Source organism: Nyctereutes procyonoides, unplaced genomic scaffold (genome assembly GCF_905146905.1).
Source record: "Nyctereutes procyonoides isolate TBG_1078 unplaced genomic scaffold, NYPRO_anot_genome, whole genome shotgun sequence".
NCBI lineage: Eukaryota > Metazoa > Chordata > Mammalia > Carnivora > Canidae > Nyctereutes > Nyctereutes procyonoides.
This window is the reverse complement of record NW_026575048.1, coordinates 30140395-30160547: the sequence shown is the minus strand read 5'-3', so window position 1 is coordinate 30160547 and position 20153 is coordinate 30140395. Positions and strand designations below refer to the sequence as shown.

At 44.4% G+C, this 20153-nt stretch overlaps 1 protein-coding gene across 1 annotated transcript; it reads left to right on the top strand.

Annotated features, from left to right (window-relative positions):
* The first annotated feature begins 116 nt into the window (after positions 1–116).
* Positions 117–8408, top strand: LOC129511133 (cytochrome P450 1B1). Its single transcript, XM_055327666.1, has 3 exons — positions 117–230; positions 645–1688; positions 4593–8408. The coding sequence occupies exons 2-3, from the start codon at positions 646–648 to the stop codon at positions 5179–5181; spliced, it is 1632 nt and encodes a 543-aa protein (XP_055183641.1). The 5' UTR covers positions 117–230; position 645; the 3' UTR covers positions 5182–8408.
* Positions 8409–20153: the final 11745 nt, after the last annotated feature.

The following is a 20153-nucleotide window of genomic DNA, read 5'->3' as shown; positions in this document are numbered from 1 at the left end:
GAGGCCCCAGGTGTAGCGGGGCTCGCGGCAAAGGAGGCCCCCTCCTCGGTCCCCATCCCAATCCCAGCGCCCCTGGCTCGGAGGCTCCAGAGCGGGTGCTCTGGCTCCCAGGGCAGCAGGTGTCCAGGCGAGGCCTCCGATTTCCTGGGGACTTCTGGCCCTCCTCAAAGGCCCCAGCCCTATTACGGAGCCGTCCATCCCGCGCCGCCGGAAACCGCGCCACCTCGCAGGTCAGTCGGTCCGCGGAGCCGCCTTCCCGCGGCCTTGCGGGGCGGGGGTGGTAGGCAGTGAGAGGGAACTGCGCGCCTCCGCCTGGATGCCCTCCGGCCTGCCCCGAAGTGCTGGAACCGTTACACAGCTGGGGGTTGAGGTGGGGACGGAGAGTCCGGGTCACGGAGAGGCGGAAGCATGCTCTTTCCCTTCTCCTTTAGGGGACGGGTTTGGGATGGGAAGAAGCGTCCTCCGCTGCTTCCCCGGAGAGCCCGCCCCGCCCCGCCCTGCCCTGCCCTGCCCTGCCCTGCCCTGCGCGCGACCTCCTCGCTTGCCCACGGCTCAGCGTAGCCCGACGCCAGGGGTAGGGGCGCGGGGCGCCCGCTCCTTTCCCTGCACACCTGAGGGCCACGCCTTCGCCCCTCTCTCTCCAGCATGGCCACCAGCCTCGGGCCCGACGCCCCCCTGCAGCCGAGCGCGCTGACCGCCCAGCAGACCACGCTCCTGCTGCTGCTGTCGGTGCTGGCCGCGGTGCACGCGGGCCAGTGGCTGCTGAGGCAGCGGCGGCGGCAGCCGGGGTCCGCGCCGCCCGGCCCGTTTGCGTGGCCGCTGATCGGAAACGCCGCGGCGATGGGCCCCGCGCCGCACCTCTCGTTCGCGCGCCTGGCGCGGCGCTACGGCGACGTGTTCCAGATCCGCCTGGGCAGCTGCCCGGTGGTGGTGCTGAACGGCGAGCGCGCCATCCGCCAGGCGCTGGTGCAGCAGGGCGCCGCCTTCGCCGACCGGCCGCGCTTCGCTTCCTTTCGCGTGGTGTCGGGCGGCCGCAGCCTGGCTTTCGGCCGGTACTCGCCGCGCTGGAAGGTGCAGCGGCGCGCGGCGCACAGCACCATGCGAGCCTTCTCCACGCGCCAGCCGCGCAGCCGCCGCGTCCTCGAGGGCCACGTGCTGGCCGAGACGCGCGAGCTGGTGGCGCTGCTGGCGCGCGGCAGCGCGGGCGGCGCCTTCCTGGACCCGCGGCCGCTGACCGTGGTGGCCGTGGCCAACGTCATGAGCGCCGTGTGCTTCGGCTGCCGCTACAGCCACGATGACGCCGAGTTCCGCGAGCTGCTCAGCCACAACGAGGAGTTCGGGCGCACGGTGGGCGCGGGCAGCTTGGTGGACGTGCTGCCCTGGCTGCAGCGCTTCCCCAACCCCGTGCGCACCGCCTTCCGCGAGTTCGAGCAGCTCAACCGCAACTTCAGCAACTTTGTCCTGCACAAGTTCCTGCGGCACCGCGAAAGCCTGCAGCCCGGGGCCGCCCCCCGCGACATGATGGACGCCTTCATCCTCTCGGCGGGAACCGAGGCGGCGGAGGGCTCGGGCGACGGCGGCGCGCGGTTGGACATGGAGTACGTGCCGGCCACTGTCACCGACATCTTCGGCGCCAGCCAGGACACGCTCTCCATCGCGCTGCAGTGGCTGCTCATCCTTTTCACCAGGTAAAGCCTCCCGAAGGCGCGGGCGGGCCTTCCTTTCCTGCCGGGTAAGGGTTGGGGGGGGGGTCGCGGTAGGATATGCTGAGGTCTCCACGCACGCCCAGAGTCTGGGGTTTCGCGCCAGGTCCCCACCTCTCAAAGCTGAGGTCGCGGCGCGATAGCGGGGCTCGGGAAGGAAGGCACAGCGCGGGCCGAGAGCGCGCGCCCCCGCCCCCCGCCCTCCACCCAGCCCCAGCGGGGACCCTCCCGCCCGCATCTTTGATCTTGTGGTTCGCTACCTCTCCAAGTGGGGGACAAAGCTATGAGAACCCCCTGAAAGGCACGACCTTTTAAGTGTCCGCAGATCAGCCCCGGATCTCTGCCTCCCTGGTACAGCAGAAGCAAAATTGGCACCGTTCCGAAAGAAAGGGCAACGGGAAACAGGTTAAGTAAACCCAGCAGCCAATCGGCTGGGCCGGCCCTCGGCGCAGATCGGAGCTGCCAGCCGGCCGCGCGTCCGGGCTTTGTTCCCGGGCGCAGGGAGCGCTCGGAGGCCGGCCCCGCCGACCGTTACCGGCACGGGAGCTTTAGGAGGGCGGCCAGAGACTAGCAGGTTGCGCCGGGCGTAGGGAACCGCCGCGCTAGTTTGTTAGAAATCCCCGGGGAGAGAGCCGGAGCGCAGAGCAGCGAGCGCCTCGACAGGCGCACGGGGAACCCGGGCAGCGCGTGCGGGCGGACTCCTCTGGCGCTCGGCGCCCCGCGGAGGCGGCCTAGCCTAGCCCCCCGCGGCGCCCGCCGGGACTAAGGTCGCAGACCCTGGGAAGCTCTGCGCGCAGGGAGCGAGCGGGTTGCTGGTATAGGGTGTTGCCAGACTCAGAAAATGAAAAATAAAATGTACACAGGGCATATTCTTGCTGAAAGATTAACTATTGTTTACCAGAAATTTAGATTTAGCATAGCAGCCTACTTTTGTCTGGCAACTCTGCTCCAGGAGCAGGTGTCTCGCTGTCTTACTTCACTCACGGCAGATGTTGGTTGCCTTGAAGGACCTGGGGTCCTGCTTGTGCCGTTTCTTGGCGCAGAACGAAGTGGAGGGGGATGCCGAACTTGCTGGCAACCCAGAAATTGGAAGGCAAGGGCTGGTTCTTTTCTTATTAGAATCCTGCAACCTGTAAATATACGTCCTTAGATCCTGTGCGACTACTTTCGTAAGTCGAATTTTTGTGTATTTAAAATTGCTTTCCAGTATTAAGAGCGCAGAAACCCCATATGGGCAATGAGCAGAAATCAAATTAAAACAATTCGATAATAGATCAGGAAAAAGACATCCTTAAATGATATCAATAGGTCCTTTGCATCCCACCATGAGCTTGTCATCTTCTGAAACTTCGTTTTTTTTGTTTGTTTTGTTTTGGTTTTTTTCCCCATCAGAAACTGAACTGGCCAGCAAAAGTAAATAAAACAATTTTGGAGTCACTCTAGTCAATATAGCTGATGAATACATTTTTCTTCTTTTTAGTGAAAACACAGTATGAAGGAAGTTGGCAAATTACACTGCCCATTTTGGTATGCGTTTAAGCAAAATACAACCATGGCCATTCATTTATGTATTGTCTGTGGCCGCCTTCACAGCACAAGGCAGAGCTGAATAGCTGTGACAGAGGGAGGGTTTGGTTGGCAAAACCTAAATTTTTAGTATCTGGCCTTTCATGGAAGAGTTTGCCGACCCCTGAAATATGAGGAAGCATACTTCATGAAGTTCATGAAGAAATTTTTTAAATCACCCATAATTTTATACCATACACGCTTACATTTTTTTCAGAGATGCAATAATTGTTTACTTAAAAAAAAACTTAAGACATTTTCATTTAGTGTAATGGACATTCTCCCATCTTTTAAACTTTATTTTAGTGATTTCTGATGGCCGCCTAGTATTTTTGTTATAATAGCACCATTACGTATAATCGCTTCTTTTAACATTGTTGATTGCATTTTTAAAATTTCGGTGATTGTTGTAGTTACATATTTTTGTACCTGTTGTTTCCTGCGCATACGTTTCTAGGCGTGGATTACTGGGTTTAGAAAGTAGGGGAGAGTTACCCTTCTGCATCTTGCTTTGTACTCAGATTTTGTTTTCCAAAAGGACAATACTATTTGTATTGCCAACAGTAAAGAAGCATTACAGTTTGTACCATAATCTTTCTAACATTGGGAATTTCCTTTTAAATTTAAATTTTGAGGATTTGTAACTTTATCTATCAGGATAACCATTGTGTGCGAGAGCAGTGTGTATGCTAGAATTTATCCCAGGAGATGAGAGAAGAAAAGGGTCTGCTTTTGGGGCTGCGTTTTTGTTTTTCATGGGCCTTGGATGCTTTTGCCTCTTTAGACTCTTTGCCCCTCAGAAAATCTTAATGACATTTTATTACTACATTGGAATAAAGATAAATATGTCAAATTACATATTAAAACATTTTCTTTAACAGTTTTTTTTTTTTTTTTGGTGTATGTTCTGATTTTGAAGGAAACAAAAACATTTTCACAAGCCCCTGAAAAATTTTGCAGGTCCTTGGCATGTCTGCTGTGCCTCATGGAGAAGCTGGCCTTGTCTGTTAGGAGCTTTTTCAGGCTAGAAAACTTCAGACTGTTTTTGACTTACGATAGGAAAGAGAGCATTACCCATATGAAACTAATTACGGGAAATATAACTATTGATTTATCCATCCTGTGATTTAGTGAGAAATGAGGAAACTGTTTTGGATTTTTTTTCTTTTTGGCGGGCTGTAAGTACTAACTCATTAATGAAATAATTCATTAATTCAGTATTCATTCAGATAAAGAAAGTGGAATTAAAGTGCCATGTGCTTTCTAGATGAAAGAAGAATCGATTTCCCTTACTTATTTTCTCCTGTATTAACGACCAAACAGGTATCCACAAGTGCAGGCTCGGGTCCAGGAAGAATTGGATCAAGTCGTGGGTAGAAACCGGCTGCCCTGCCTGGATGACCAGCCCAACCTGCCCTACACCATGGCCTTTCTTTACGAAGGCATGCGTTTCTCCAGCTTTGTGCCCGTCACCATTCCCCATGCCACCACCACCAGTGCCTGTGTCTTGGGCTACCACATTCCCAAGGACACAGTGGTTTTTGTTAACCAGTGGTCCGTGAATCATGACCCAGTGAAGTGGCCTAACCCAGAGGACTTTGATCCAGCCCGGTTCTTGGACAAAGACGGCTTCATTGACAAGGACCTGGCCAGCAGCGTGATGATTTTTTCAGTGGGCAAACGGCGATGCATTGGGGAAGAGCTTTCCAAGATGCAGCTGTTTCTCTTCATTTCCATCCTGGCTCACCAGTGCAATTTCAAGGCCAATCCAGACGAACCCTCAAAAATGGATTTTAATTACGGTCTGACCATTAAACCCAAGTCATTTAGTATCAACGTCACTCTCAGAGAGTCCATGGAGCTCCTTGATACTGCCGTCCAAAAGTTACAAGCTGAGGAAGACTGCCAGTGAGAAACCAGAAGCATGCTAAAATTTTACAAGTACTCAAGTTTTGGGGGGATAGGGAGTAGAATTTTCTAGCTCCTCTGGGCCACTCTCTCAATTAGCCTCTAAAGTGAGCATGAACCAACTGATCCTCAGGTGATGTGCTTTATGCGTGTGTGCTCAGATAAGCACTAGGCTCCGAAGGAGCTCCTGGAAGAATCAAAGAATGAAAGGATCCAAAGAGTTTTTACACAATATCGAGTTCTGATAATAATGTCTTGAGGGAGCATGTACACACACAAATGACCTAATGAAGAAGAGTTTTGGTAACCATGCCTTCCTGTACGGGATCCAAGCTTGATGTTCTGCGTGCTGAAATCTGCTCCAAAGCAAATTGTAGTTAGCCAAGTTTCAGAATATATTGCTGAATATGCAAAGACAAATAATTTCCATGTAAGACATGTGATTGAGGGTAATAAGGGAAAAGGGTAAAGACCAGGAATTCCCCCTTTCTCACCTCTTCAATAAAAAATAGCTTAGTTAGGCTGAGTTATCTATGGATGGATTTATCTTTTTGCCTACTGTTACGCTTTCTTTCTTGGGGGGTAAGTCCTAAAGTCATTTACTCACAAAGAAATTAATGGTGGTTGGGTCACTGATTATAGTAGCTGTTCCAGTGATGTATTCTGAATTTTAAAAGTATAAGTTGTTAAATTGTAAAAAAATTCCAAGCCAAAGTCATATCTCTGTTGTTGCCAAAGTACAGTTTCAATGATGAGCAAAAAAAAAAAAGGAAAAAAAAAAGAAAAAGAAAAAAAAAGATTTAGCAGCCTACCTAAGCTTTATCTTATATGATTATAATGCACTGATTTCAGTCTTATAGATTAAAAAAGTCACCAAATACTATTCAATGTATTTACATATATAATTATCCATAAGCAGTATGTATTAGTTATTGTATTATTAGGTAGTATTAGTTATTTTGGTTAAGAAAAATTTGAATAAGATATTCTTTCCAAAAGAAAGACCAATCAAAAAGTAGAATTCAACCAGTTTGGGCTCAAATATGTGAAATGAGCCTATTTTGACATCATGGAAACCAAGATGAAGCAAAATCCATTCTCTCATCTGTAACTTGAATGAGAACTGAAAAATCTCAAAATTGGATCTGTAAGATGTATTCCTTATTACTTTACAACATATTTTCTAAAATGATATTCATAATCTAGATTCTTTTTATGAAATCAATGTAGTTACTATAATTCCAACCTCTTGGCATGCTTACATTTTAATTTTAAAACCATTCTGCTTGTTGAGTTCCAGTTGAAGTTACTGGAAATCTGACCAGTAGCCTATGCAAGGCAGAGAAATTTAACCTGTGTCTGCTTGATGAATAGTGAAAAATGCAATGAATTATCTGGATGCTCTCTTTATTAGAGAACCAGGGGGAGGTGGATTCCCATCATAAAAGGCCTAGTTTCTCTTTTAAGTTTTTTAAAAATAGCATTCATGTCTGTGTTTTGGAAAGTCAGAATCAGAAGGTCCTGTTGGGAGACTGTTTTGAAGATTGCACCACATTCCAGTGGAGCTGATCAGATCTGGTGTGCTGCTCAGGATGGCCGGCCCGGGAGCAGTCACTTTGCTAACTGTGAAAACATAAAGCCTGAAGGAAATACGTATGTTCCATTTATGTAAAGAGCCTGAAAACCTTAAAAACAAAAAACAAAAACAACACCACATACTGGAAGATTGCAAAAGTTCAAAGTGAAGGTTGGAGCTTTAACTTTCATTGCATGTGAACTTGCAGAGGAAGGTATACTGTATCCTGAAAGCTTACTGCTTCTTACATTCTATTAAGCTTTTGGAATCTTTTAATTAACATTATAAAGAGAGGAATGTCTGACATATGTGTGTTGGGGTGGTGAGAAAAAACAAAAAAAGAAAAGGAAGAAATATGGTTAAGCCTTTCTCCACTCATTCCAAATTAATTCATCTGAAGCACAAAATTTGAAGTATGAACACTTAGAAGAAAGATGATTTGTAGGCCGATGTTAAATCCCAAGTAGACTTTAAAAAAAAAAGATCTATTTTGTAATTTGAAATTCTTTTATTAATAAAAATTTCATATAATTTTAATCAATAAAATCTCATAGCTCTGCCTCTTAAGTATGGAGAACTGTGCCAGTATTTTTAAAGGCACTAAATCCACCTGTAGAAATCAGGCTTACCCAATACCTTAAAATTTTTTTGTCACCAGCCATTCTAAAACATGACTACCCCCCATCCCTAAGCAGGGCTGAAATAGTGATTGTTGGCTGCCCTAGCCCACTTACTCTGAGACATATGTGGTACCAAGAGTAATCATGTACCAATCTGGATGCCTCATTAAGTCAACCAAGTCCAGATGTGCTCTAATCTGTGCGAATGTGGGCTCAGTTTGCTTGGCACTTCTAGCAATGGAAAAGCTGTACTTTATAGGAGGAAGTAAGGTGGGCTCTTGGAGGTCACCTAGCTTATTTAATACAACTATTTTATGTTTTATAATCTAGTTAAAGGAAGGATAGCAAAACCAAAAACAAATTAAAACAACCAAACTTGGAGGCCACAATAATCAGGCTACTGGTTTAATCAGAAAACCTTATTTCTTCCCGAGAAAGAAGGTATTTGCTGGTCACTATTGTAGTCAGAATATCTACTCCAGATTATTGTTAACAGTTCAAGTATATCGTTTATTAAATACTTCCTTTATGTATTGAAGCTTTGACTTTGCAAGAAGATTGCTTTTTTTCCAAACAAAAAGATGTCTCAGGTTTGTTTTGTGGGTTATCTGAAAGCTTTTTTTTTTTTCTTTTTTTCCTCTGAAAGCTTTCATGTCTCAGAACTTAGCCTTCACCTGTGAAATGCTATTACGGCCTTAATATGTCCTTATTAGATCTATATTAGATCAAATAGTTGCATAGCATTTATATTAATTTTATATTTTTTAGCTATGACACACTGTGTGATACTCTGGTAGATGCTTATAGCTCAATGATAATTTTTTATTTAATCTTTTCTTATTTTTGTATTTTATCATGTGTGCTTTTAATATGTACAGAACAACTATAATACATAGTTGTAACTGAAATACATTTCAGAGGCACAGCGTTAACATGTACCTTTTACTGTTTGATATACCAGATTAAAAACATTTTGTATCTGTAATTACCTGTAACCGGACACCTTTACCAAGATAATAAAAATCACTCTTATAATCTTGTTATGGAATTTTACTTTATGTTGTAGCAAGTATGCTATATCTTTTTCAACATGCATCCATTCATTAATGTATCTATTCTTTTCAACTACCACTTAAAAGTGCTTAAATTAAAATGTTGCATTATAAACATTTTATTTGGCCATTTGACATTTTAGGTTGCTTGCTCTTTTTAAAAAATAGGCTTTCAAAAAAAAATAAAAAAAAATAAAAAATAGGCTTTCAGCATTCAGTTTCCTACCAAATTCCTAGTCTCTATATTTTTGAGTTTATGAGAACCAACACAGAAGTTAAATTTCAGTGGCAAACATCTAGAAAAGTGGGAGTTAATTTTTAATTTTGAAAAATAGACCAGATTGAGATTTTAAAGACTCTGATCTTTTACTACTGCTTCATCCAAAAAAATGCAGAACACATATTTGTCCCTCAGCAGCACATCAGTCCTTTCTGTTAGTATTTCATTCATTTATTTTAAAACTTCTGTTTATGTATGTGTGTGTGTGTGTGTGTGTGTGTGTGTGTGTGGTGGTTTTGTTGTTTTTCTTTTTTTTGAAAGCTTTTGTTTTCAGTTTGGTTGCTATACATTCATTCATTCATATTTAAGGTACGTGTGCTTTAATTAATAAATGCAACTCATGTCCAATAAAAGAAAAGAGGAGAGCATTCTGTCCTGTAGTATGTGGAAATATTTTCTGCTGACCTTTTTACCGGGTAAAAGATGTGACTTCACAGAGCCTCTGCTGTGATTCTCCAGGCTCTCACTGCCCCACCTGCACAGATGGCAGGGTGTACGGTGCCAAGGGTTCTTATTGCTTCCAGACCTAAGCTCCCATTACTGTGAAAACAGGAAAAGAAATCATGAAGTACAATCGCACACGGTGTCATTGATACTTCGGCTTGACAACATTACTTCAGCAACTAAAAGGTATGGCTATAAATTGGCTTAAGAGAATACTCACTTGTTTTCCAAATCTGCTAACAGAAGATCTTCATAATGGCCGTACAATTTTAGGATGAGTGAAATAAATTTTCCATAGGAGAAATTTTAACAAAATTATGATTAGGGTCAGGCATTTGCAAAAAACGTCAAGCAGAGTTGAATTCTACACAATCAATCCACTAAAATGGAAGGCGGGAGTGCAGGGCAGAAAATGACTGTAGCTTTAGAAAGAAGACAGCCGTGATTGCTGCAAACGCATAGGGGTTATTTCTGTAACCTCAAAGCCAGTCCATTTTTCTGCAGCAGTTCGGCTATTAACACCCCCTTATTTTGCCTCAGTGACTCACATGCTCTCTGCTTTCCAGTTCTGACCTTCTAGCTCTAATTCTTAGAGAAGGGAAGAAAGAGAAAAGAATACATTCAGAAGCAATTATTTTTAATGGGAAAGACTGGAGAAAATCCAGTTTAAATAGCTATGGGCAAGCTATAGGCAAACAACAGCTTATGCCTGTAGCTCCTAATCCACTTACAATACAAGCTGTGTGGTCTCCACTGACACTTCCCAACATGTGTCAGGTATGGGGGGAAGAAATGCAACTAGAATATGTTGAGCACTTCTTAGGTTTGAATCACCACGCTAAGCAGAATCGCACCACAGTTCTGTGCAGGAGGCAGTAATGTAATATATAACATGTCACAGTTAGACGTGGCAGTGTCTGGACGCTCCCAGAGATGAACTGACTCCAAAGCCCATTGTCCTCGTGCTGTTGTGTCACCTTCCGACCTGGCTGTGTTTGGGTGGATAGTCTGGTCTATTTTCAATCCCCATGATCCTTGGGTTTCACAGCAATGCATTTCCTTTGTCTAGGGCACATTCCACACTATAATCAGGGTGTAACTGACATTGTGAAGTGCCAGAAAGGCTCACAACATTCCTCTTTCCTGAGGAAAGCGTCCTCAAACTGCTCCTTACTAAAAAGAAAGAAAAGGAAGGAGGGACAGAGGAAGAAAGCAAAGGAAGAAAAAAGAGAGAAGGAGAGAAAGAAAGAAAGAAAGAAAGAAAGAAAGAAAGAAAGAAAGAAAGAAAGAGAAAGAGAAAGAAAAAGATCATACTTTGTTTTGTAATCTTAAAACCCCTATCCTATAAACCTCTTTTTGGGCCAGGGATCCTTGCCTGAGCCAAAGGCCATCCATAGGAAGGAACAGTTGCCTGTGAAGTGGCCTGATTCAAGAATTCTCTCTGATAGGGGTGCACCACACTGGATGTTAGCTCATGTGACCAATCAGAACATTTCGGGCTCTCAGCGAACTTGTGTAGGGTAAACAGAACCACCAGAGAAAGTACAAAACCGAGGAATGAATCAGACAGGTGTGTTGACGGGAAGCCTGCCTTTGAAAACAGTTTCCTGGAGCTACTGGAACTGGTATGGGACTACTTGAGATCCCTTTGAGCGATAGGCTAAATAAACTAACTAGCTAAATAAGTATTATACTAAATAAACAACACAATATTGCACAAATTGCACAATATAACAGCACAAACCCAACAGCCACGGAGATGCCCTTAGATCAGAGCTAAGAGTCACTCCACCAGCCTGAAAAATCTTCTAGGCTCTTTAAAAATTTTTTAATTCTGTTTTTTCTTCCTACCTGCCTATTTTTGTTTCTCTCCCTCTTTTGGTGCTAAATGGGTACTTTTTGTTTGTATGTGTTCCAGCAAATTTCGTATTATTGTTTTGTATACATGTGGTTTTAATTTATGCAAGTACTCAATCTCATCCTGTTGCTTCGTCTTCTACTAGTACGATACTTTCAATATTGTCTAATCCCATGGCTTCTCCCCACTGCCTAGTGCTTCCAGGCATTCATCCACCACATTTTCTCTATCCAAGTCTCAGAAATGGGCAACCAAGAGGCCTCTGACTTCGTGTATCCCCAAATAATGCTGCAAGGAACACTTTTGTACATGTTCCCCTGTGGACCTGTGAGAAGTCTGTAATATATACACCATAACCACGATCAGCACTGTCAGGCCAGCAAGTCTGGGTCTGTGTGATTTAGGGACTGTAAGCATGTTCTCCAGGATGCCACCCAGCCACACTCCTGTCAGCCGTGTGACGGTACCTCTACTATATGTATGCCCCTATCAACATGTGAATGACCTTATTTTTTTTACATGAATTATACCATTTAGGAAGGTATCATGCATTAAATTGATTTTTTTTTCAAAGAGACATCTACCCTCATATGTCAATACATCTTGTAGATATATTTGTAGTTCTATCACCTCTCCACTCATCCATGGTACGTTTATTAAAAGCCACCGGGTGCCAAAAATTTGCTATTGATGATAGTTTGCATGTAAAATTATGAATGAACGGAGGAATGAGTTCTATTAAACCTGCTTCTCAACACTAATGACACCATCTTTGCCCTGCCTCCATTCTCAATCCGTGCCCTTAAGTCTGACCAGGTTCTCTTCCCTGCTGTAGGGATGAGGTTGGTTAAGGTTCTTCTGAAGGTTCTTCTCGAGGTTCTCTCTGACTCACTCTAAGCAAGTAGAAATGCCAACCCTGGGTCTTCCTCCTGTGGTATGAACAGTGGCGTTCAAACATGTTTTACCGTAATCCACAGCATGAGCTATATTTTGTATTATGACTTAGTACGTACCTATTGTGTGTGACTATGTACTCACATACTTACATCAGAATAGTCTTTACCATTGTTTTCTGTGATCTGATCTGTTTTCAGATCTACTTTATTATTTTTTCATTAAAAATATGCTGTAATGAGATACCACCACAAACCTTTGATTGAGGCCAAATGATCATGACAAAATGCTAGAGACAATGTGAAGCTACAAGAGCTTTCAAACATTACTGGTGGGGAGTACAAGCTGGTACAGTGTGATCCAGCAATCCTACTCCTAGATTTTATCCTAGAGAAATGAAAATTCATTCACATAAAGGCTTTACATTAATATTTATAGCAGCTTTATTCATAACACCCCAAACCGGAAACAACCTAAGTGTGCTTCCACAGGGGACTGGCTCAACCAACCTTGGTATATCCATACAAAGGAGTGACACTCAGCAATAAAAAGCAATGAACTCAACTGATTTACACAATAGCTTGGATGAATTTGGAGGGAATACCACTGAATAAAAGAAGCCATCCTCAAATGGTTATATACTCTGTGAATCCAGTTTTGTAACAGTCTCAGAAAGACAAAAGTAAAGTGATAGAGATGGATCACAGGTTGCCAAGGGTTAGGGGCAGAGGGAAGCTGTGACTACAGAATATGGTGGAGTTTGGGGGTATTTGCTGATTGTGGCAATATAGTTACACAGAGCTATACGTGTGTTAAAATTTCTAAAACTATACTTTAAAATAGACAAGAATATTTTTGAGGGAGAGTTGGTGCAAGTGATCTTCAGTGAAGTGTGGGTTGGCAGATAGTAAAGCGGGTTCTGGCAGACAGAGTAGCACCAACAAAGAAGGTCAAGTCCAGGTGTGCAAACCAGGGTCATGGCCTGTGTTAAGTCCTTGTTGACTGAGGGGAAAGGGTGATGGCAGGCTCTCAGAGCAGAATCGGAAAGAAGGACGCTAGTGTTTGTGATGAACAACAGCAGCTAAAAGCCATGAGTTGGAAGGTGCCACTGGGTACAATTTAAATTCAATACTGTAAGTGTTAATGGAGCACCTACTGTATGGCAGGCACCGTTCTGGGCACTGCAGATATAACAGCGAGGAAGATACTTGGCTCTGAGTCCTTGAAGCTGATCTTCTGGTGGAGGGGGCATGGAGAGAAAAGAAAGAAAGAAGATTTAAGTTAGGAGTAAGTGCCCTGGTGCGGTAAAGACAATGAAACAGAGTGGGGTGTGTGTGTGTGTGTGTGTGTGTGTGTGTGTGTGTGTGTGTGTGTGTGTTGGGGGACTCGAAAATAAGTAGTCAGGGAAGCCCTTCCAAAGGAGGTGGCAAGAAGAAGTAGAATTAAAGACAAGTATCCTCTTCCTCCCACCCTATGTGAAGGAAGTAACCGGCACTGTGCTTTCAGACATAAATTAGTTACCTTAAAAAAAAAAAAAAAAGCTAGTTACAACTCATTAAATTGATTCTATGGTCACTAATGAGTCACAGGCCACAGTCAGAAATAAAATAATTTCAGCACACCCAATGACAGATGTTGTAGGCTAGCCCTTAGTCAGTTTTGGCTTTTGGTTTTGCCACATGGCATCTCTCTGGTCCACACCGTTTCCTGCCTTTGACTCCCAAGCTCATTTAGATCGTAGTCCTCTGGGAGCATTGAAACAAGTCCTGGAGCATCACCAGCGAGTAGGCTCTCTATGTATGTAAATATATAGGCGCTAACATGCTTGACAACGATGCTTTGAAAAACACAAGTTAACATGGCCTGCGGATTCTTTGACTTTACAAGCAGCGAAGGATTTCAAATGGATTCTTTGGAGCACTTAATGGGTCTTCTGGAATATTTCACAGACGCTACCTCTGGCCCTTGAAGGAAACTTTTATTGTATCTGATTGAAAAGGATTTCCACCCTAATTTCCGTGGGCTTGCTGAGAAGAGCAAGGAGTCTGTGCCCAGGATCTTGCATCCCCGGTATGGTGCCGCACATCTGGCAGTGCTTTCTTTGTGTGCCTTGCTTTGCTGTTGTATCCCTCAGTTCTGGCTGTTGTCGAGGCCCTGGGACACCAGAGCGCGGGTCACACCCAGCTTGAGAGTTTGCACAGCCCCATCGCCCACGCTTGGACAAAGTTGCTGGAGTCCCGTCGGGCTGGCAGGCTCTGTGCTGGTCTTTCTGACGCCTCCTCGGGTGCTCATCCCCCACATTTCACTGTTGCCCCACTTCAGGGAGCCACTGGGGCGCCTCGGTTCTCCTACTGCCTTCCTCTGCAATCATAATTTTATTTACTTTTATTTTTTAAAAGGTTTGTTTTATTCTTTTGAGAGAGGGACAGAGAGCACAAGCAGGAGGAGAGGCAGGCGGCGGGGGGAGGTGGGGAGCAGACTCCCTAATGAGCAGGGAGCCTGACTCAGGGTTGATCCCAGACCCCAGGATCATGACCTGAGCCGAAGGCAGAAGACGTTTAACCATCTGAGCCACCCAGGCGCCCCAGCAATCCACATTTTAATTTAAGACTCTGCTTCTGCAATTGCCACAGCCTCCGAGTAAATCCCGTTGGCCCTCTGTTTTCCTAGCACTTGGCATTGACGTTGAGGGGAAAAAACGGGGAAAAACATGCTGGACAAAGAGGTGGAAGAACAAGGTTGATTTTTTTACTGTTGTGTTTTCCAACGTGGTTTCCAGAAACTCATTGCCGCAAAAAGCGGAGCGAGCCTGCTTGCTACTTAGTTTTGATTTTTAACTTCAGGAGATGGTTCTGGAAAATACATATCAAGGCTTTGTTAACAAAATCCAACGAAAGCTATCTTCCCTTCACAGGGCCCTACCAGGCTCCTTTTCTTTGTGACTGTGTGGCTGGGGGTTCAGTCCATGATCCAGAGCTGCTACTTGGCTCTGCAGTGTCAGCTCCTTGGGCACTTTCTCTGCCCAACCTACTCCCTTGCCCCTCTCTCCAGTGAGCTCAGCCCTCAGCTGCTTGAAGAAGCCTACTTTGACCACCCACCAGACACTCTCAGCTCACCTTATCTTACTCTACTTTTCCTGTGTTTCTGTTTTTCTTTTTTTTTTTTATAGCACATATCTCCTGCTAATGTAACATAAATTTAACTTTCCTTTTGTTATGGTTGATTGTCTCTAAAAGACCTCACTCCACAGAATGTAAGGATGGGTGTCTTTATGTTGCTTGGAAAGTAGAGTATCCAACCATCTTGCTAGGTTTTCTACACAACACCCGTATGATCTGATCACTGCCCTAAATAATCCATTCACGCACACACAAAAATAGTTAATGGATGTCATATAGATATGTGCTGTCCGATAAGTTAGCCACTAGTCACGTGTGGCTATTTAAATTTAAAGTAATTAAGGTTGAAAAAAATTAAAATTCAGCTCTTCAGTCATACTAGCCATATTTCAGGTGCTCTGTTATCCATGTGTGACTAGTGGCTGCTGTTGTGGACAGCACAGATATAAAATGGTTCCGTCATAGCAGAAAGTTCTATTGGACAGCACTGCTAGAGATGAATCAGTTTGTCAATCCATTGGATTTTTTTCTATTTGAGTGGTAGATATCTATTTAGTGTCTACCTGGAGTAAGGTACCATGATAAGAAATACATGTCACTCAGGAAGAAATCAGAGAACTTGCTTCTTTCAGCAAGTGGGTCTGAAGATAAATATAATATGAAAAGAGATGTGTATCAAAAGCCTTGAGGTAGATACAAATAAAGTACTGCAGGAATTCAAAGGAAGGAGAGTTTATATTTTCCAGGTCAGGGTAGGAAATCAAGGAAGACTTCTTGGAGGAGGGGAGTCTGAAACAGAAAACTGCCCATTATTTCCATTCGAAAGCACAGAACACTCAATACCTGTGTACAGTAATAATCTGATGGGAATGTTAACTCCAAACAAGGAGGTTATTTTTCTTTTAAAGATTTTATTTATTTATTAATGAGAGACACAGAGAGAGAGGCAGAGGGAGAAGCAGAGGGAGAAGCAGGTTCCATGCAGGGAGCCTGACGTGGGACTCGATCCCGGGTCTCCAGGATCAGGCCTTGGGCTGAAGGCAACACTAAATCGCTGAGCCACCAGGGCTGCCCACAAGGAGGCTAACAGTGATAGTTCCCATGGCCTCGAATTCTACTTTTACTTCTCTCTAACCTTTGCCTCGGGACAACGAATCCCCCAGAAACAAAGGCTTCTGGTCTGGATGTCCTCTGCTCCCACAGAGCTGGGAAAAGCAGGTGAAAACAAACACTTGAATGGTTGCTTCCCTGATTCTTCCCTCTGACTGGGAGTTGCAATGCAGGGAGAATCTTCTCCTAAGGCTGCTTCCCCTTGCTGAACAAAGCTTGAAGTCTTGACCTAAAGAGCTACATTGTAGGATGATGAATGATTGAATGTAATTTTTCAGATATCTGAGATTCTCCACCTGGGCTCATTGACCCCCTCTCCTGAGCCCACAGGTACTGGTCCTATTAGCCTGGCCTTCACTCACAGGTGGAGAATCCCATACTCCTGGTGGAAAATGAACTCAGCGCAAAGGAAAAAGGCATGTGAGGAGCACAATTATTTCTACAGAAAATAAATTTCTAAGAGCTGGTATAGCTCTCTAATGCCATTAGTACAATTTGAATACTTCTCAGAGTGCTTATTCTGACATCGCTCAGATAGTGGACTCCACTGGCCACCAGTCATCTAGACAGATACCATCTTGTGTAGTTTACACCAGAAGTCAGCAAACCACAACCCATGGACCAAATCCGGCCCATGGCTTATTTTTTCCCACCTTTTGAGCTGTGACTGGCTTCTATGTTTTTAAATGGTTGGTAAATATCAAAAGAAGTATAGTATTTAGAGACACATGAACATTTTAAAAACCTTGGAATTCCGTATCTATAAATAAGGTTATGCTGGAACCAACAACACTCATTTCATTCGTTTGCTTTTTGTCTGTGACTGCTTTCCTTCCACAGAGGCAGACTTGAGAAGCTGTGACAGAGACCATGAGGCCTACAGAGCCTAAAATCTTTACTGTCAAACCCTTTACAGAAAAAGGTTGCCAATTGGGGTCTCTACCATCAACCTCTCGAGGCACCAGCAGATATTGATCGTAACTTCCTCCTGTTCCTCAAATGCTCTATGGTTGACAAAACACTTCCCCATGTACCATTTTCATTTTTGTCATCAATTGTCTTGGGCTCTGGCTTCCTGGGCTGCTGCTGCCTGTCTCACAGACAGACATGAACCCACAAAGCCAACACCCCAGGGGAGCTCATTAGGGAGCAAAAACAGGTGACAGGCATTTTTTTTTTTTAACCAAGGCAATATTCCAGATTGTCTGAAAATGTAGGCATTTAATCACAGACGAGAGAACACAAGCAGTTACATTCAGGCAACGTTCAGACCTATGCAGTGTAGTGACATCACTAAAACAAAATGAAAAACTAGATTGTGGCTTCAGGACTTGAAGATCTTTCTCAATTATTTTCCTCTCCCCAAACTATTTGGTTTCTGTAAGTTTACATAATTTGAAAGGTTGCCCTTCACAGTTTTAATGCATACCCTGAGATAATGCAGTCCAAACAAAATTCTTACTCTTATATGGTCACAGGGGATACTCTGAAGAGCGTTTTTTAGGAATTCTCCTGTTGTCTTCATGCAGAGCATAGTATTTTTAAAAAAGATTTTATTTATTTATTCATGAAAGACGCAGAGAGAAGCAGAAACACAAGCAGAGGGAGAAGCAGGCTCCATGCAGGGAGCCCGACGTGGGACTTGATCCCAGATCCCAGGATCATGCCCTGAGCCAAAGGCGGACACTCAACCACTGACCCACCCAGGCATCCCCATGCAGAGCATAGTAAATCAAGTATAATCTTATCTGAATTCAGATAATTTATTCACACCCAATGTATGCTTCTAACCATTGTTAAGCACTGTTAGCTTTTGTTATAAGAGAAAACTACTATAAAAACACATTTCCTGATTTGGTGATCGTTATTCTCTGTCCGAGGAGACACACTCAAGCACCCCAAATACCGTGGGATGGATGCGGCAACAATTTCTTCTGAAGTGCAGTGGGAATCAAAGTTAGAAAATACCTAATTCTCTTAAGGAATGTGAGGGGATGAGGGTTGGGAATGGCTCTGCAGAGGAGGCTCCATGTGAGCTGGGCCTAGAAAGATGCTTAGGGTTGACCAGAGAGACACAATACTGGGAGAGGGAGGATGAAAAGGTCCTGGATTGGCGCTGAGGTGAGGAAGGGCCCGGCGGTCTGTCTTGTTCCTGCTGGGCCTTCAGTGCTTGTGATGGTGCTGGCGCCTCGCACGTGCTCAGTACATACCCGCTGGCTGAATGAATATGATGTGCTTGGGGGTAGTGACAACCCAGATGGAGTGAGGGGTTGTTTGTATGCTTCATAATATGCTATTTGGAAACCATTGCAGAGACCTGATGAGACTGACTTTTTTTTTTTTAAAGATATTTAAAATTTATTCATGAAAGACACACACAGAGGCAGAGACATAGGCAGAGGGAGAAGCAGACTGTCTGTGGGGAGTCTGATGTGGAACTTGATCCCAGGACCTCGGGATCACAATCTGAGCTGAAGGCAGACGCTTAAACACTGAGCTACCCAGCTGCCCCAAGACCGACTTTTAATTTGACTTTGCATGTGACTTTCACGTGTCAAATCACTCATCTTGCAGCCCCTGGAAACAGCTTGTACTCTCTCTTCAGGAGCATTTTTGAAGCTTTCTTCTGTTCTGGCACATGTGGTAGACATTGTGTATGCATCTGACATTCCTGTGAAACCTCCCCAGCTGCTCAGGACACTTCAGCTAATAGTACTGAGATACCCAAATGTTAACAGTAGGCCAGTAACAGCTACCTGTGGGCTGTCTGGTCTTAGGTAAGACCGGCTGTGCATCTTTGGCAATTGTATTTGGAAGGCATTGTTCTTTCTCTCACTCAAAAAAACCTATCATGATTCAAATGAGAAAGTTTTTATTACAGCAATAATCTTAAATCAACTGCTCTCAATCAATCAACCAACCAACCAATCAATTATTTATAGCATGCCAGGGAGGGGCAGAGGGAGAGAGAGAGAGAATCCCAAGCAGGCTCCAATGTGGGGTTTGATCTTAAGGCCCTGAGATCATGACTTGAGCTGAAATCAAGAGTCAGTGGTTTAACCTAATGAGCTACACGAGTGCCCCTCACTCATTTATTTTTTTATTTTTTTTTTAAAGGTTTTTTATTTATTTATTTACGATAGTCACAGAGAGAGAGAGAGAGAGGCAGAGACACAGGCAGAGGGAGAAGCAGGCTCCATGCACCAGGAGCCCGACGTGGGATTCGATCCCGAGTCTCCAGGATCGCGCCCTGGGCCAAAGGCAGGCGCCAAACCGCTGCGCCACCCAGGGATCCCTCACTCATTTATTTTTAAGGGACATTATTATTTGTATTTGTTGGTACTTTATTTTATATGAACAAAGTTCTTTCAGTCTTTCGGTGAATTAGGATGTAGTAACAGATTGAGAACCAGTGCTTTGTATTACAAAGAGCCTTGACATTTATAGATTTGGCAGTCGTGGAGTTAGTGACAGAGGATCCATTCGATATAGTGATTTTTCTGAGGCACAAATTTGAATCCCATGGCTAGCGAGACTGGAGGATGGAAATGAATCCATTAGCTAGTGAACCCAGCCCACGGCCCACCTGCTCATGTCAAAATAGTATTAACATTTTCTACTTGACTTTAGAGTCCTGTAATTCTCGGGAACTAATTAAGAAAAAAAGTTTGTAGAAATGTCCCCAGAACAAACAACAATTGCTGGTGATGACAATAAAAATAGAAGTCATGAGACAAAGAAGGAACCTCAGGTGGGTTCGTCAGTGCTTGTGGAGAATCATTAAGAATATGAAGGTCACTCAGAATTTCCATTTCCACTTGACTGCATGGTACAGAGGGCATGTAAAACTCTGCTGCCATTCACAAACCCCTCCAGACACATCCCACCTGACCGCGAGGGGTCAGCTCTATCTTCAACACTCCCCAGCAATTTGGTTTTGCTATGAATCTGCATGACCCTGAAGAAAAGGGTTGGCAAATCAAAGATAAACATCAAACCAGACTTGGTCTAATTGCATAAATT

Bases quoted from the DNA above. Each gene is read 5' to 3' on its own strand.
- LOC129511133 (XM_055327666.1), top strand. From the start codon at position 646: ATGGCCACCAGCCTCGGGCCCGACGCCCCCCTGCAGCCGAGCGCGCTG. The intron at 1,689-4,592 runs GTAAAGCCTCCC...ACGACCAAACAG, and splicing joins CTGCTCATCCTTTTCACCAG to GTATCCACAAGTGCAGGCTC.